This window comes from Thermobia domestica, chromosome 1, assembly GCF_964235325.1.
Source record: "Thermobia domestica chromosome 1, izTheDome1.hap1.1, whole genome shotgun sequence".
Classification (NCBI taxonomy): Eukaryota; Metazoa; Arthropoda; class Insecta; order Zygentoma; family Lepismatidae; genus Thermobia; species Thermobia domestica.
In genome coordinates, this window is record NC_137454.1 from 244,019,076 (window position 1) to 244,037,478 (window position 18,403).

The window sequence follows — 18,403 nt, forward strand, 5'->3', positions numbered from 1 at the left end:
AGATCAATTATGGTTGCAAATGAATGATATGCGTTTAATATCACGTACGCCGATCTATAGACGATGAAATATGTTTACTCGTTGATACGGTAAATCAAAATTATAATAGCTAGTTAAGTTCACGTCTTAGTATCTGATGATTTTGTGGAAAGAGTACAGAATAATTGACCTTCTTGTGGTCACACTTCTGGGATTGTAACGATGTTATGCGCAAGTAGTTAAATAATCAATACGATACGTGATTGCTTTACACATACAGTTACTTCGAAAAAAGTACTCGATCAGTCCAAGTTAAGCTTAAACATCTGACGAGTAATCATTAGCTATTTTTTTTTTTTTTTTTTTTTAACTAGTGCAGTTAGAAACTATTATTTCTTTCTTGTTTCAACTGGAAATTTCTTTAGTGATTAATACACACTATGCTAGGTGCTTATGAAACGACATCAAGTTCTCCCCTATCTTAGCTTTCTTTATTACGCGTCAATTCTAGTTTCCTTCGTACCTTAGTATTCTCCACTATTCTCTGTATGCCATGACCACCTCATTCTCTCTAGTATTTTCTCATCTCTTCACCTGATACCTAATTACACACTTTAATCTGACCACATGTCCTTCCACAACTGCAGCACAACATTCAAGATAGTGACTGATACTCGACAATACTCCAGCATTCTGTTTTTTCTCTGTACTCTAATGACGAAAGTCCGATTTAACCGAATTCAGTGGGACAGATGGTGTGTAGCATATTATATATATATATATATACAGTACTGTATATTTCCATATAAATCTTTTCTGTCAGGTATTTCTTGACCTTTGCAGTACAGTACAGTATTTGCGCTAAAAATAGGCGGGAATGAGAGTAGGTAAGTACACCCAACGAATTGTAACAATGAACTTTCTCTTTGATAAATAACTGTTAGACCACCACAAATACTGTATTTACTATTAGTGCTTTTATATAAAAGTAGCGCATGAGTAAAGGACTTTTTTTTATCCATTCAGTTAATCCGGAAATCTGGTTAAATGGAGCTTATTATATATATATATATATATATGTGTGTGTGTGTGTGTTAAAACAATGACTGATCTGAGTTTTGTGCGAAAAGGAACGAACTGAGCACTATGCAAATTCTAGAAGCGTCCGTCCAGCGTCCTTCATTCTAAAATTTGTTGACGAAAATAGCAGAAGCAGCTGCTCAAATAATTAAAAATTAACGCATCCTGCCTGGGCATATGAAGTTGTGATTTTTTTAAAACGCTTTTACTATATATATACTATATATATATATGATTAATTCTAAATTTTGGTATTGTAACTTAGGAAAGTTATGAGTTTTCTCTTCCTTCGCCGGTATATTCAGCACACTTCTATCACGTTATAAATCTCTTCCTAACTTTGTTGTTGCTTAATGAAAATATGTAGCAGATCTTACCTGAACACAATTGGTGCTGGCACACAGAACTTAATGAGGATTTTTTTGATGTTGTCATGGAGGGTCTTCTCATCCAGATACCATGATGTCTGGTCATGGGCTGAAGCTCCTGCTGTGGGATCAGGTGCACCACATACCTGCACAAGAAAACAGAACAAAATAAACACTCCAGTTTGAAAACAAGTTACCAGTTACATAAACTATGTCAGGGCGTTGGATGTTCGTAAACGATTTAGTAATACCCTGGTATGGTGCGTGGCGCTTTACGGATCAGAAACGTGGACATTGAGAAAAGCTGAAATATTCAAGTTGGAAGCATTTGAAATGTGGTGTTGGTGCAGAATGCTGCGCATATCATGGACCGAAAGGAAAAGGAATGAAGATGTACTAAACGAAGCTAATGAAGGACGACAGATCATGAAGATAATAGGAAAAGAAGAAACAGCAGCGTGCTTGGCCATTTTATTCGGCACTGATTGGATCACCGTGCTGACAGAGGAAAAGGCAGGAGAACCAGGAAGAGGAAGACCAAGAATAGAATATTTAGATGCAGTTACGAAGAAAAGACCTTATTGAAGTATAAAACAGCTCTCCCAAGGGAGAGAAAAGTTTTAAAATTTCCATGTTGCCCACCAACCTATGGTAGAGTTGAACAAGATATACAAAACAATTATATCTATCTATCTATCTATATATATATATCTATCTATCTATCTATCTATCTATCTATATATATATATATATATATATATACACACAGAGGTGGACAAAAAAATCTAAAACGTTTGCAAAAGTGTGAAAATGATACCTAGTATGGCGTGGGGCCTCCTTTTGCGTTCAAAACAGCTTGGATCCGACGTGGAATGGACGTATACAGCTCCTGAATCGTGGTGTGTGGAATTTTGTACCATTATTCCTCCAAAACATGTTCCAGTTCTTTAAAGGGATGCTGGTGGAGGGTAATGAGACCGAACACGCCTTTCTAACTCAGACCACAATGGCTCAATGATGTTCAGATCTGGTGATTGTGGGACCCAGGGGAGGTGTGATAGCTCCTGGTCATGCTCCTCAAACCATGATTTCACCAGTTTTGCAGCGTGACAGGGTGCCAAATCATCTTTGTAGATGCCATCACCAGCAGGGAACAATATTTGGGCCATGGGTAGAACCTGGTCCCCCAGAATGGCCTCATAGGCCTTAACATTCATCATTTCATGCAGGGCTATGATGGGACCTGCAGAAAGCCACGATATCACTGCCCGTACTGTAACAGAACCACCCCGATGCTTTTCAGTTGGGAGCAGACAGTCTGTATCATAGGCCTGCGACGGTGTTCTCTATACGTAAACACGACCGGTTGTTGGAAACAAGGTAAAGGTCGATTCATTGGACCACATTACGTGTTTCCATTGCTCATGAGTCCACGCCTTGTGGTCCTTGCACCACTGGATACGCCTCTTCGCATTTACTGCTGTGACCAGGGGTTTGACGATAGCGGCCCAGCCATGAATTTTCATTTTATGAAGTTCCTGTCGCACTGTTTTCGATGAAACCGCGTTCTGTAGGCCGGAATTGAGTTCAGACGTAAGTTTCATTGCAGTGGTCTTGTTTTTATCTGCAATCCGTTTTAATGCCCTCCGGTCGCTATCTGACAGGATTGTCTTTCGACCACTGTTGTGCTTTGCAGACGTCGTTTGCCCATGAATTGAGTATGCCCTCGTGACATTGGACACAGTGACTTTCGATACCCCCACAATGTTCGCCACTGTTGCCACTGAAGCTCCAACCAGACGAGCACCAACGATCATGCCTCTTTGGAAGTCTGTCAGGTCGCCCATTTCCCCGCACCACTTTCACACCACGACACTCACAGGTGAACTGGTTACTGTTGACGGAAGAAGAAGGTCCACATGACACATTGAAAACAAAAAACGATCGTCAACCGCAACAAGTCTTGTACAGTGGAGGGCCAAACTTACGTGTCCTGTATGAAGTGTTTTTAGATTTTTTGTCCACCCCTGTATATTATATATATATATATATATCGGGTGTTCTAAAAATGGCCCCCACGGACCACAGAGCACTATTCTACACGTCAAAATGAAGCGAAAATATTATATGATGGAATGTCCTCAGGAGACTCCTTCAGGCGCTAAGGGGAATCAAAATTTCACTATGTGGAACCATCGCATATTAAGGTGGGACCATTAACATTGCTCTACAAGTCTATCAAACAGTTACATCGATTGTTCAGATAATAAGTGGTACTAGTGTCAACGTCTACTGACTTTAACTGTCATCTGGCAAGAATCGATGTGATTATTTGATGGATTGGTAGATCTAATATATGGTTTTTCATCTGCGACGTTGCCACATAGTGCAATTCGTGTCTGCAGACGAGAACCCGATAGGTATACAAATATATATTGGTTTAACTTGTAGAATGGTGCTCTGCGGTCCGTGGGTGCCACTTTTGGAACACCTGGTATATAAACTAACTGAAAACTTTTAAACTACATGATACGAGATTAAAAAGCCTGTAGAAAGTACAACATTAAGAGAATAGCAACAGAAACTTTTAATTTAGAGGATAAGGTAACGAATTCGCTGGCTAATCTTTATTTTGAACATGGGTTCGAATCCTGGCTAGGTAAGCTTTTTTTCTGTAAATAAAGAATCTGAATTTTACTGAAAAGAGCATTAGAACATAGGTATTAAACAAAATCACAACTCCTCCTCCTCTTGTCTCTAACGTTTACTCACGCGTGAGAGATCCATATTTGATTCCGGCGGGAGCTCATGTGGTTCGGATTCCACGTTAAACAAAATGTCCAGGTTTTATATAACCTCAGTGTTGAAAGGGAAGCTAAAACCCCGATACAGCACAGTTTAATGTTTACTCTTGAACAGATGTGTTCATCCTACAACTAATTATTTAATAATTCTAGTCATTTCTGGAGGTCAGGCTGGAACTATCTCCCCTGAGTTTGAAATGTATATATTTTTTAATCAATAGTATAATAATATATTAATGAAAAACGTGAAGTTATGTATATTAGAGAGTCTTGCTCCCTCCCCCAAGCAAAACTTGAAATGGCTACTGTAGGCAAGGGGAATATGTGTAAGTAAATAAATGATTCATACATTTTATCAATACTAACAAAAGTGTTCTTTCTACGTACAGGAAGCTGTAATATAAAACTGGAAATTTGAATATTGCAGAAATTGTCTTCCTTTTCGCCTTCAAATATGGATTGTTTTAAATGCTGAATCACGTATTTTAATGAATAGACTGTGTACCTCACATACACTTCCAACTTAAGCAAATCCCAATGCTGAGCACTTTTCGGAATACAAAAAGAAAAATTTGAATATTTTATAAATCTCTCCTTTTTCTTCCTTAGAGAGGAGTTATCTAAAAGTATTCCCTTATTTTTAATTAAGAGATTATATATAAAATTTTACACCTCCAACTTGTGCATGCTTAAGTTAGCCATTTTCTGAATAAAGAAATGGAAATTCGGGTATTATGGAAATGAGTTACTATTTATCCTTAGAAGCGGAATTTTTAGAAATACTGAAACACGCATTTCCTCATTTTTTAATTAAATATTTAGTTACCAAATTTCACACCTCGATGTTAAACGAATTCTTACATTCGGCACTTTCGAATGCTGGTGAAGATCGTTTTAATTGTTTAAACTTTTGTTTCTGGATTGATAAGTGGATGCACCTTTCTTCTTCTGTGGTAAGACATTCGCATAATTGCACATCGATTACACAGTTCCTTGTTAGAACACCAGAGGCAATTGTCATGTGGAAGGCTTCTCTCTCTCTATTGTCGAAGAACCTAAATGAACTGACTTTGGACAACTGCAAACACGGTCACAATTTTTTGGAGGGTACTAGAACAAGCAAATCCTGTAAGGTTAAAGATGTTCTTAGAGTTCGCCTTCTATTATCCTTCTATTGCCTAGTAAATTTTAATATTCTGGTTTAAGTTTTATATTTTTCTACGAAAGTAATATTGCACCTTATATATATTTATGTCGAAACGATCACCAGGAACAGAATGTTTGTGTCCGTTTATCAGTAACTTCCACACAGAAGTCCAATTTCAGTGCTATTTTCGGCTCTCTCTACATTATAGATAACTTGGGTTCAAACTGAACTATTAGTTGCTCAGTTAAGAAAATATACAAGAAAAGATCGAAAACTAACGTAAACAATTATTTCTCATTACCGAGTGCAGGCAACAGGTTAGGAGTTGAAAGAGCTACTTTAAAATTTACGTTAAATTTAGTGTAAATCGATCGTTTGTCATTTTAAAGAAAGAAGTGTAGTCAACGTTACAATAAATGTCGCGTTTTGGAATCGTCTACACAGAAGACGTAGTCAGATCCCTGTGGACTAAATTTACACTGAAATTCACCAAGAAATAGTGGAAGTGTACGACGCCTAATGAACGTAGCGCAGGAAATTATCAGATAACGACAACTTCTTTGAAGACGGGCAGCGAACTTTACATATTCTCCTTAGTCCGGTCGACCTATATAACCAGTGCAAACCAGTTACTGTCAGAAGCATTGCAAAGGCAATTCGGAATGGCCCGATAGGGTGTATGTGAACATTAGCGCAGAAATGCAACATGTGTTCGGCGTAGTGGCGATATAGTGCATGAGAAATTGAGCTTTTACAAAGCTAGTGTGTGATGGGTGCCTAAAAATGTAACAGATGATCAAAAAGTCTGTCATGTATGTCATCCTTGGACCACATGATTTTCTGGAAGATATAGTGGCAGGAAATGAGTCTTGTATGCTCCTTGACACTACTGAAAACGAAAGAGCCCAGTAGGTATTATGTAAACATCCTACAGTAGCATCCTCTTTCAGAAACTCAGGATTATCTACTCTCTTCAAAAAGTCCAACTGACTATGCTGTGGGACGTGAAAAGCTTTTTTTTCTTGTGTACTAGTCCATTTGGGTCACTATAAAAGCAACCACCTACAATGTTACAAAATGTATTTTCGATTCGTCTACAAAGGAGAAGTCACTATCTTCCACATACCATAACACATTGATAAAAGTTACGTAATACCCTTCGTGAAAAACGGCGTAACAGATATCTACAAAGGTTGCTTGAACACAACACTCGCCCCCTATGCTGCTAAATAAGTTCGTGTCAAAACGGCACAATTTGGCGGAAAGATACTCCAAGCACTGTCCGAACGTAATTTTCGTAGATTTTTCTCCATTCAAATCCCTGAAATGATTCATGAGCGGCCAAAAGTTCGAATCGGTTACAGGGTGTTTCAAAACAACAACGTCTGAGAGGTGATTCCTGACACCAAGATAAAACAAAGTATAAACCAATCTGGGTGCACAAATACTTCCTTTCGGAGTTATAAGCGCCGAAAACATGAAAAGATGAACTTTAAAGGTCCACATATCCAAAACTTTGGAACCTAACGTAGTCGGGTTAAGACTTCGCTTACAAACTAATATATGCCCTATCCAAAAATCCATGTTTCTGAATCCTAAGGTACTCACGCATCAACTTCTATAGAGAGAGTTTTACTACAGGCATATAATTCGAAGTACTTACCAACTACCTCTATAAAAATTGTTGCGGAAGTCCCACAGGATTCTGAAACATGGATATTTGGATAGGGCACATACTAGTTCCTACGTGAAGTACGGTAAGCCCCATACTTTTGGAGCTATGGACCTTTAAGTTTCATTTTTTCATGTTTTCGGCAGCCTATGACTCCGAAAGGAAGCGTTTGTGCACCCAGGTTCGTCTATACTTTTTGTCTTACCTTGGTGTGAGGAATCACCTCCCAAACGTTGTCAGTGTTGTTTTGAAACACACTGTATACATACAAGAAGGGATAGGAATGAGCAATGCGAAACTGTGAAGTGTCTGAGACATAAGGGACTATTCCTTTGTTCTAACTTATTTTATACATACATAAAATCATTTTAAATTGCATTAATTACATTTTAATTTTTTAAGTACGTTAAAAGTTGTGACAGTAATACTGAGAAGAAATATGATACGAAGAATAATTTTTATTTATACATAACTTTTTTTTTTATTTGTACTAACTATTAAATTTTCAGGTACTCATTCTGATTATAAATTGCATGATTATTTCTAGAAACGTTCTTTCAAAACAAATTTTCTCTTAGAATTTCCACCCGAGAAACTTCATTTTCGTACAGTTATGGGCAAAAGATGTGTGGATAGAATAAACTGTGTATTCTTGTGATTGTATTCTGTAGAACGTTTTTTTCTTTTCTTTCTTTCTTTCTTGGAGGTGATGTTGAGTCTTCTGGATCTCCAGTTTCTTGAGAAGATCAAACCTAAATTCCACAGTACGTACAACTTACTACTATCTAAAGACCTTTGCAGACGGAAGTTTCAGAATATGAATTCAAGAACATTACATTCACATGTAACAAGTAACGTTGTTTGAAACAACCTGTGAGTGCACTATCTGGTTCGAGTTTATGAACAAAAACTGCTTCTTGTTTATCTTCTAAGTCGTGAATATTCAAATCCTGAATCTTCACTACCTATGTCAAGTTGCATTCAATGTGGTGCACAGTGCACCACATGTATCGTAGTGTTTTGTTAGTCAACTGAAATTAATGCATAGGCATGATCACGAACAATCTAAAGCTTTCTAGTTGCTATATGGTTGGCGTACAATCTGAGTTTGATTTCCAGCAGAAGTTCATGTAATTCGGATCCCACGTTAAGCTGTAGGTCCTTGGCTTATACAACCTCGGTGCTGTAAAGGACGCTAAATTCCAAATCAACCAAGCAACTTACGAAAAACCTATGAAAATGAAGTATTATTCGAATAAAAATTAGTAAATAAATGAGACAAATATACACGAAATATTCTATTTGAGCAAATATGTCAGACAGTTATACTTACGGTGTTGATGGCTGAAGGCTGAGATGAAAGTAATTCATCTAGCAGACGCTGAGCTGTTGGGAGAATTTGCTGTGGCAGCTCGCTTATCAGGTACTGAGCAAATTTTTGCAGCTGTTCACGGTGGAGTCTAGAGAGAGATTCACTCACAGGAGCTCTAAGACACACTTGCGTTGGCTAGAAAAGGAAAAGACGAGAGCATACTAGCTACTAATTAAAAAAAAATCTTATAATTACGTTTTAATACGCTAAATAGTAAACAAACTAAGATTCATGACGTTTTGAAAATAAAATTTAAACGATTACTCTTAAGGAAACTGTTTAAAGTTTAATGCAATTGGTCCCTTTGAAAGGAGTAAGTTATAGCCTACACAGATACTTATTTTAGACTATGATTTGTAAAATATGCAACACAAAACTTATTCGTGTTGAAATTTAAATTTTAGAAGAAACCTTTTACACGAAGGTAGATGCCATGCTTACTTATTAGAGCATTTCTGATATCGAAAATTTCTTAATCCACCTTTACGTTCTCCGTACTAGGTACTAGCGCAAGTTGCCGAAATTATTAGCTGCAATTAAAATAGTTAAAACAATAGTATGTGTGAGAGAGAGAAAAAAATAGTAATTTCCTTCATTTGCATATAATAATACATGGTTTGTTAACATTCACTAAAATTATCCCAGATTTTTAAGGTCATCTACAATGTTTTTATTTTTGAGGAAGAACCGAAAAGTCAGACTATAATTCACAAAGTCGATGCTGACTGCTGCTGACGGCATGATGATTCATTTCGTTCCAGTCGACATGTAGCCACTACAAACTGCCGGAATACCCGAGGAGGCAATTCAAAATGACCCATAGACTCATATGTGAACTCGGACTTAAAAATTCAACATTTCGTACGTTTTATACACAGCATACGATATGTGCATAACAAATTGGACTTTCGGGTGGTCAATACGATATGGGTGCATTAAAAAACTAAAAGATGAAAACCAGAAAATGATGCTATTTTTGGACCACTTGGTGTGTTGTGCACATAGTAATAACTTTCTTTACAATATAGTGACGGGTATGAGTCCTAGGTATTCCTCCACACTCGCGAAAGAACCATATAAAGAGTGGTATGGAAACATTTTAACACCCAGTCTCCCTAGAAATTCAGACTAACAGAGTTTTTACTTAGATATAAAGACATTCCCTTGGAGGAGTTTCATCCACTTCGGACCGCTGGGAATGCAATTACCTACGTCAACGTATTAATAACCTCGCGTCAGACTCTTCATGAAATACGCTTTTATATATATTTCAAATATCAAATTGCTTTACTACAAGTCATTCTCATAGTTGCTCAAGAAAACTGTCTTGAAATTGCTCAATCTGCTGGGGAGATGACCCAACATCTATCACACTTTCCGGACGAAACTCTTGCAAAATTACTCTATATACTCAGAATAAATAGTAAAAAAGAAATGTGTGAAATGCATTATGATGATTTATACATATACGATTCTACTAGTTAACTATGAACATAAAAATAGTAAAACTGACTTAATCGTGAATATTTTCTTATAAAAACATTTTTCTGAAGGGTATAGTAATACCAGAAATTAATTAGTATTATGGGCGTTACTCTTACCCGGTGAATTCGATGTAAACAAACTGCAACTACATGGGAGCACCAGTAAGCTTGAGATGAACACGTGCAATTACAGGAAGTAATGCGTCTGCGGTCAAAGGTGACTGCTACGTTGTACTGCCCTTGAACCTGACCAACTGTTGGGGGAGGAGAGACGGTGGCACTTAAATGAAAACCTAAAGAAAAAGAAACAATTAGCACATCATATTTTGGCAGTCTGTCATTACATGTGTTAAAGAAACTGTTTTCGGAATCCAATGTTTATTTATATTTTAATTGTATTTTAATATATAATTAAAACAACTTTACATAGTTAACTGACTAATGATATCTTCAAGTTACGGATGTACTTCGCAAGCTAGAAAGATACCGGATTTTAAAAATTATGATTCAGTGTCAGATACTAATAATACTGACTGTTTTTCGGGTGCTTCTAAATCTGCTAACACATTACTTTGTTCCCATTGTGGAAAGTATTATATAAATGCCACAGGCTTGATTTGATATCACCAATAATAGCAACCTTCAAGGTAAAACTACAAATATTACTAACACCGATAACAACACGTAAGTTTCGCAGATTTCAAAACTGGGTGAGATATTAATGTTACTAAAGTTCTCTACATGTATTTTAAGGTGTGTTCCACGAGGTGCTCGATCAACGGTGACTGATGCAGTTGCACAGGTGTTGTATCAAATAACAAAAAAGACTGATATACCTGTGTCTATTCCCATTTGTTGCTTTAAGCGCTCCCAAATAAGCAAATAATATTAAAAATCTGACTTCTTGGGTAAAGCAAAGAGTTCGCCTCTGGTGCAATATCAGTCATGATGTCTTAACCTGGCCTTCAACGAAGATCCAGAAATCTCGACCAAACCAGAAATTTTCCAATTTCAAGATTGTAGAGAATAAACTTGCCGATGATGACATCCGTGAAGCAGTCCTTTTTTAATTTCTGATGATATGGTTGCGGCCCCTGATATCTCTGTTGGAGATGATCCAGTCCACCCTGACAATTTAATTTCACAGATCATCTTGATGACCAACACAGTTTTCAAGAAGTTTCAACTATTGAGGATCAAAATGCAATTGACTCCTTTCTGTCAGGCAGCGCGGGAGAGGCCTATACAGGCTTCGTCCTTCAATTCTTAAAGACCTCCTTTCTTGCCAAATACTGGAATCGAAGGAAAAACTCCTAAAATTTTTTTGTGATCTAATTTAATCTTTTGTGAAAAAGTATGTATAAATTTTCGCCCGTTGTTTTTCAGTGCCAAACTCATAGCGCTGAGAAAGATGGACGGTGGTATTCGGCCTATAGCAGTTGGGAATATTTGGCACAGAACATCGGCAAAAAAATTATGCGTTAAAATACGTGAGCCGGTTAAGAATTTTTATCTCCCTATCGGTGTTCGTATTCGTATTTTTAATGGTGCCAAGGAAGCTGTTCATGTAATTCGAGTTTATATTTCTACTACTCGCAGTACTCAGGCGGTCGTACAGTTAGATTTTCATAATGCCTTTAATAAGTTTTGCCAGGATACCATGCCTGCCGCAATACTTCATTTTATCCGTATGTTCATCAATGTTATGCTAAACAAAATGGTCTGTTTATATTTATCACATGCAGTGTTCTTATATTGTACAAATAATTTTTACTTATATTATTAGAAAACTAGCTGAAGAGTTGACATTAAAGAGATCATGTACACTTCGACATTCTATAGCATACGGAAATGAAGAGTCTCAATGGGCTTTCGAAACGCAAAATTTCAGTTTACTTTATTAGACAACTACCATAAACACGAGACTTCAGTAGTACTTTTTTTTTTTTTTTTTTTTTTTTTTTTGCTATGTCGTCTTGTTTTTCACTGAAATGGCGAAATAAAGAATTAAGTTTTGTTTTTATATGAAAAAAAAAAAACACTTTATCCGGGGATCATTTAGCTACAATATGAATTAAGAAATTAGCACTTCTGTAAAAAAAAACAAACAAAAAAAAAAAAACGTTATTGCATTTTTATTATAAAAGTATTACAGGTTCATTTCGTAGGCTGCATAATGCCAATCCCCTATTTCTTGACAGCATTCCCATTTAGCACTTGATAGAAGTTCCGTGTAGACATGTTAAAAAACAGATAAATCTTAGGCAATCTGAAGAATGACAAAGTTAGTACCTAACTGTATATATTCATTACTTTTCATCTGTTTTCCTTTCATTATCACATGTATAGTTAACAAAGGCTACATAGTTATATACAAGAACTATTCATTCTTGTTATTCATGAAAACTTACAACAGTAAAATAAACAAATTATTTCCATTTCTGTTGCTGTCGAAAATGATATACAAAATTTATAAACTGCGATGCAAATTTAAATTAGTTTCGCAAAGTATTATGCAGAAACCAAATCATAGAAAACACACATGTAGATAATTAGTTATTTCACTAGAAGCTGTTACATTACAGTATATAACAAATTTTGCTTCAAAATACATTTATTTTTTATAAGTTGGAATTGATGGTAACCAACATAGGTTGCACTGTACTGTGAATAATATAGTTAGGATGTAGAACTTTCTACTCGTCCAAACGACCTTAAAATAGTGTTTTTAGGCTAAACCTGTGGTTCTCAACTTAATTTCTATCACGACCTCCATTTTATCACATCCTCTTGCCAGCGAAAGCTTGTGTGGGATTTTTAATATATCTATTGCGGAGATCTCACGATATCCATCTATCTCTATAATAAAAATGAAATGAAATCTTTGAGTTTTACGTCCCACGGTTATGCCGGTTAGGCTAATGGAGACAGTGATGAGTAATGAATGAAATGGTGAAATGAAGAAAGTGGGAGGAAACGGGAGAACCCCGAGAAAACCCACGCACACGGTGTTTGTCCACCACAAAGTTCACTTGGCAGGGACTGGGATCGAACCCGGGACCCCAAGCACCAGAGGTGAACGCTCTACCATTGAGCAACCGCGGCCCCTATTTCTATAATAGTAGAATCCACTTCTTGTATATAGTGGATACAGTAACTTCCCCAAAAGTGAATGGATTGAAACCAAAGTTGGTCAGTTCATTCATATTACAAACATCGAATCCGATCCATCATACTGTTTCAAAACAGAGACCGTTTGAAAATTTTAAAACTTCAAACTCTCTTAATTTGGGGACATATAATACTACTACTAATAATAATAATAAAAAGATATATTTCTAATTTTAGTTAAAAAAAACTTGGATACTTGTTAAAAATGTTATTTTAAATGACTTGATAATGTGCGTCACGAAGATTGCCGCACTAGTGAAATTACACGATGCTCAGGTATCTCATTAGCTTTCAATTTTAATTTTATTTCAATATGTATTTCTTATCAGTTTTATATTGTAGCTCTTTCATTTAAATTGTTTCTTAAACAACACTGCACCTGTTGAAAATGTTTAGTAGACCTATTTTATGCTGTTAACAGTATGTATAAAAATAAAAATATTCCTATCAGAACAAAATTCAAAATAATATTTAGAAACATTTTCTGGTATTAGATTCTAATTATATTTATCTCTTCCGTTATCTTCGCGACCTTCATGAAACCCTCTCGCGACCCTCCTAGGGGTCGAGTACCGGTTGAGAAAACCTGGGCTAAGAGTTATTTGGAAAAAAAAAAAAAGGACTATTGTCCTAAAAACTAAAAAACAGAAAAAAACTTTCTTTTTACAACACTCAACAGACATACTGCTTCCTGTCTAAGTACCTCAGCTTCTTTTCTGAACGTACACGGAGTGGTGGCGCCATTCATTCCATTCATTTGTTGCATTAATGTGCGTGTGATTTCCTACCGGACGTACGATCTGGCCTTTCTATTTGACCAATTCTACAGTTCTAATAAAATATTAAGCAAAACTACAGATGTCAGCCTCATAAAGCAATATACGGTAATACGCTTTCTGAGATAAGTAAAGACAGTAATATTAATTTTTGCCCACCACTAAGACGTTAGCAAACAAAAACTTCCAACTGAATTCTAATATTCTGGACTTTAGGCAGGAACATACAAATTTTTCCAGCTGTAATAATAATAATAATAATAAAATTTGATTTAAAAGCATATAATTAAAGTTTTTTTTTTAATTTAACGTTTTCGTGTTAGCACGGAAACCATTGTTTCGTCTTATTAATATTTAAATAACTGTTATTCTGCTATGTTAAGTAACTTCCTGTGTACTTTATATGAGTTCCAGCTATTTCACATCTGTCAAGCTACACCCATGATACACAACTGACACTCCAATTACACTTCTGTTAAATTACGCTTATTCTTCATGAAATTTATTATACATAGCTGCAACCAAAATTTAAATTTGTCTATCTGCAAGTCTTTCTTCTTACTTGGCTATATTATTTGGTATTTAGATAACCTGATATTTTCTATAGTCTTTTTTTTTTATGCATATGCGAATGCTGGAATATAATTAAAATAGTGAAATGATTCTTCAGCTTATTTTCATAAACTAACACTAAGTTTGAACACGATTCATTACCTATCTGCAAGGGATCCTTAACAGCTTGGTTTTTGTACAGATGTTCCCCTCTTTGGAATTCATCTGCACTTCCGTTTGCAAGACAGGAGTACAGTCGAATGTCCTCTTCATTATCGGGGAAACTCCAGAAAGCAATTCGCAGCTGAAGTTGTTCGGGTACAGGTGGGTAGACATGCTCCACTAACTCAAAGGGTATGTGAGATGCAACACACCTAGCAGCAAGCTCTCCCAAAGATGGTACGGGTCCTTCTGAAACAATGAGATAATCCATTAATATTTTAAATCTGCTTAATGCAAAATGATACAATTCAAAAGATACACGCGATATTATTTCCTATATAATTTTATACATTCAACTGGACTACTTCGTAAGTATCAGTGTCCATGACTGTTACTTAACAATACGTATTAAATAAGGAACACTCTAAAATAAAATTATACTAGACTATGTATTATTATTGAAAATTGTCCTGATTAAAAGTACCAACACACTACCCAGTCGAAAATAAATTTTCATTCAACTTTCTGAAAGGTCGTAGCTTCAATACGATATTTTAAGTTACCAATTGTATTTTCCGTTATGTAATCGCATATGATGCAAAAATGTAGCGAAGAAGTAGAATCCCCGAGTTTGGACCCAACAAACTTAATGTTAGATATTCTATATAATGTACTGCAAATGGTGAAAACCAAATGTATACTTCTTGTCAAATGTGCATTTCTTCGAAATTTCTCATTCAATTTTGGAGCTACAGTGAATAGTATGTCTCAGGTCTGACTCCAGCTTTATATATGAATCAACAAACTTCGTAAACACTTAGACTTATTACCAAATAATGTAAAACTCTGAAGTTACAATAAGTACGTTAAATAACGTAACTTGTCAGGCTGCATATTAAAATGACTGAAATTTTCGAGGTTTATTGCAAAGTTATGAGAAAAAATACATATAGAACAATTTACAAAAATTGTATTCTTAATCGAAATACACGTTCCTTATTTATGATATTTTACATTTCTCTTTTCTAATAGTGTTGTAATTGTCGACTAATTTGGCTTGCGAATAATCAGGCATCAGTACTTGGTACAGTATTTGGCTATCGAAAAGTTCAAGTTTTGTCCATTCTTGACATAAGATGGTTAGTTTTCGGAAAATTAAAATTACCAGATCATGATTTTTGACATTTTTTTTTAAAAAAAGAAATACCTCTTATTTATTCAATTCTAAATAATGATTTTATAGGATAAATTTAAATTTTGTGTATATGCAGAGAGAATATTCCTGGCCCAAAATAGTCTCCATTACTGGCAACGGCACCGACTTCCAAATAACTTTGGGTAATTAGGTATGTGAGATTTATTTTCATATTCAATCAAAGATCCAAGCAAATATATCTAAATTTTGGGGGAAGAGGGGAAGAAAACTATGGACTCGGATCCTCGGTTTCCTGGATCGGCGCTCGTGATTACTGGTGAATGAAAACATTGCTTTTTGAGAAATTCACTAAAATCATATGAAGAAATAATCATTACTACTTATGTCCACTAACGATGGCTTATTCGACTACCCTAGGGAATAGCTTTCCGTATTTTTTTTTAAATAGTAAATCGCTACTTATATAATTGCATAAACTTTTAATCGTTTAAATACATTGGTTCTCTCATTCATATTGTGAAAAAGGAAAGCAGAAACACTATATCTGTAATAATAATAATAATAAAAACTCCATACAAGAAAGATAGAAAAAAGGGTTTCACATTTGCTTTGTCCATTACGGTGTATGTAACGACCTGTATCTCGGGAACGAAGACAGTGATTAATAAACGGTCTTCAGATTCGAAATCAGTTCTCACTGATTTACACGACTGTTTTCAATAACATGACTTGCCTTTCAGTGGCGTCGCTAGAAATGTAAAGATGTGTGTTCGACCAAATGCACTTCTAATCTAAATAAGTGGCGACGCTGCAAATAGGAAGGGTTTAACTTTGTAACTGGATGACGTTGAAACAATGCTCTCTGCTGGCAACTGGAACAAACGCGGCTATATTTAACAAACTTCCCGATACAGCATGTGAGGCCAATCTATAATGGAATCATTCACAATCACCATTATAACAATGAGAAAGGAAGTTGGCCAGTAGCTACATTAAAGACTATTCTAGTATTTGCCTCGTATTTCTGAAGGAAAGCCTATCAGCATTGGCGGCCACCGACTCGAACCTTACATCTTCCGATTGTGAAGCAGAAACTCTAACCAACACCCTATTCTCTATATCTTTACACCTAAACCTGCCATATTTTATTCGTGAGAATACGGGACATTTCGATCTCTCCCCCCAAAATTTCCAATACAATCCAATGAACTATAGCTCTGGTTATGAACAACAGTATGATAGGCGAAAGTTCCGTAAGCTGCTGCTACTTTTCTCTCTTCGTTCCCTGCAATTAATTTTACGTAGTGAAGATATTTACAATCCAACTACAAAAGAATCGCCTTATAAACTCAAAATGGCGTCATATAAAAATGCTTTACGAGAAAACAATCTCGTTTCATACAAATCAGTGATACAATCTACCTTCAATATTCTTCTCGCGCTTAGCAATATTTATTTACATGGCTTTATTTGCCCAAACTACGTTTGTCAATTTAATCTGTTGAAAACTTAGCTGATTTTTCTTTTTGTGTCGTGTGTAATTGTCAGGGCCAGATTTACGTACTTGTAAGCCTTAGATCAAATCACAATTCTGTGCCTCTAGCCTCTCAAAAAGAGGAAAACTCACTCATCTTCCCTGTGCTTGTAGATGTAGACGCACTCGAAACTATCTTACGTTTGATTGTTTTTGGAGTTGTAGGGTGTCAAGGTGACCAGAATTTTCACTTGCGAAAACGGGACGCATACGAATCGGCTACGGGGGGTGGGGGGATATCTGACTTTCAGATTGCATTTTGGGACTCAGCAGTGTTCTCAATTTACAAAATACACAAATAAGAGTGATAACACACCGTTTGTAACTTTACGTGTACGACACAACAAATAATGGTTTCCGATTGCAAGTTCTACCCAACAATTCTTTTAACTAGTTGAACACTCAGAATTCCCACTTGAACCACGAATACTCAATTCCCATTTGACATTCAGAAGTTCTAGACACGGCTCAACCTTGGCAACGAGTGTTGGTACGGAATAGAGTAGAATTTCCATTTACGATTTATATTTTGAATAATAATTACGGGACACCTAGTCATTTTTACTTAAAAACGGGACATTTAGGCGTCCCGTTCGAGAATCAGAAAAAAACGGGACAACGGTTAGAGAAAAGGGACTGACCCGGCTAAAACGGGACGTCTGGTCACCTTGAGGGTGTTCGAGTTTCCACCAAATGCAATAGGACAAAAAAGCATTGCAAATTTTGCTTTGAACTTCATAGTTCAACTTCGTTGTTTTTGGAAACGGATACTTCTCCCTCAAATTGGAAGAAAACGTGCGTTTCAGTTTAGGCATTCTTCTTGATATAAAATTTGATCACTTCATTTGTAATGTATTATCAACGACAGCTCAAAGACTGCTGATTCCCGTAACTGCTAATAGAACAATTGCAACTCTGCGCTGTGAGTCCATTGGCTTGCTTACTATCAAATTGGAGAGGGAGATATTATAACTTACTGGAAGCTGTTACATGTTACAGCTTATGGTTCATTCACTAATTACAGGATTATCGGCCAATGACAGAATATTTTAATTTTTACTTTCCGAATAAGCTGATATCGATAGCAGAAATGGAACGGGATTAAAATACGGGACATTTACCTGTCCCAACTAAATTCACGGGGAC

General features: G+C 36.1%; 1 protein-coding gene across 6 annotated transcripts in view; it reads right to left on the reverse strand.

Annotated features, from left to right (window-relative positions):
* The window catches only part of Dora (zinc finger SWIM domain-containing dorado), a 152,805-nt gene that overhangs the window by 66,010 nt on the left and 68,392 nt on the right, over positions 1-18,403 (reverse strand). For 4 of the 6 annotated variants that reach the window (XM_081771672.1, XM_081771699.1, XM_081771691.1 and 1 more), the window contains exons 2-5: positions 14,568-14,816; positions 10,024-10,199; positions 8,384-8,557; positions 1,437-1,573 (exon numbers count right to left, since the gene is read on the reverse strand). In XM_081771672.1, the coding sequence (XP_081627798.1) occupies positions 1,437-1,573; positions 8,384-8,557; positions 10,024-10,199; positions 14,568-14,816 (736 nt within the window). The remainder of the gene's footprint in view (positions 1-1,436; positions 1,574-8,383; positions 8,558-10,023; positions 10,200-14,567; positions 14,817-18,403) is intronic. The other 2 variants (XM_081771682.1, XM_081771705.1) reach the window with 1 other exon arrangement.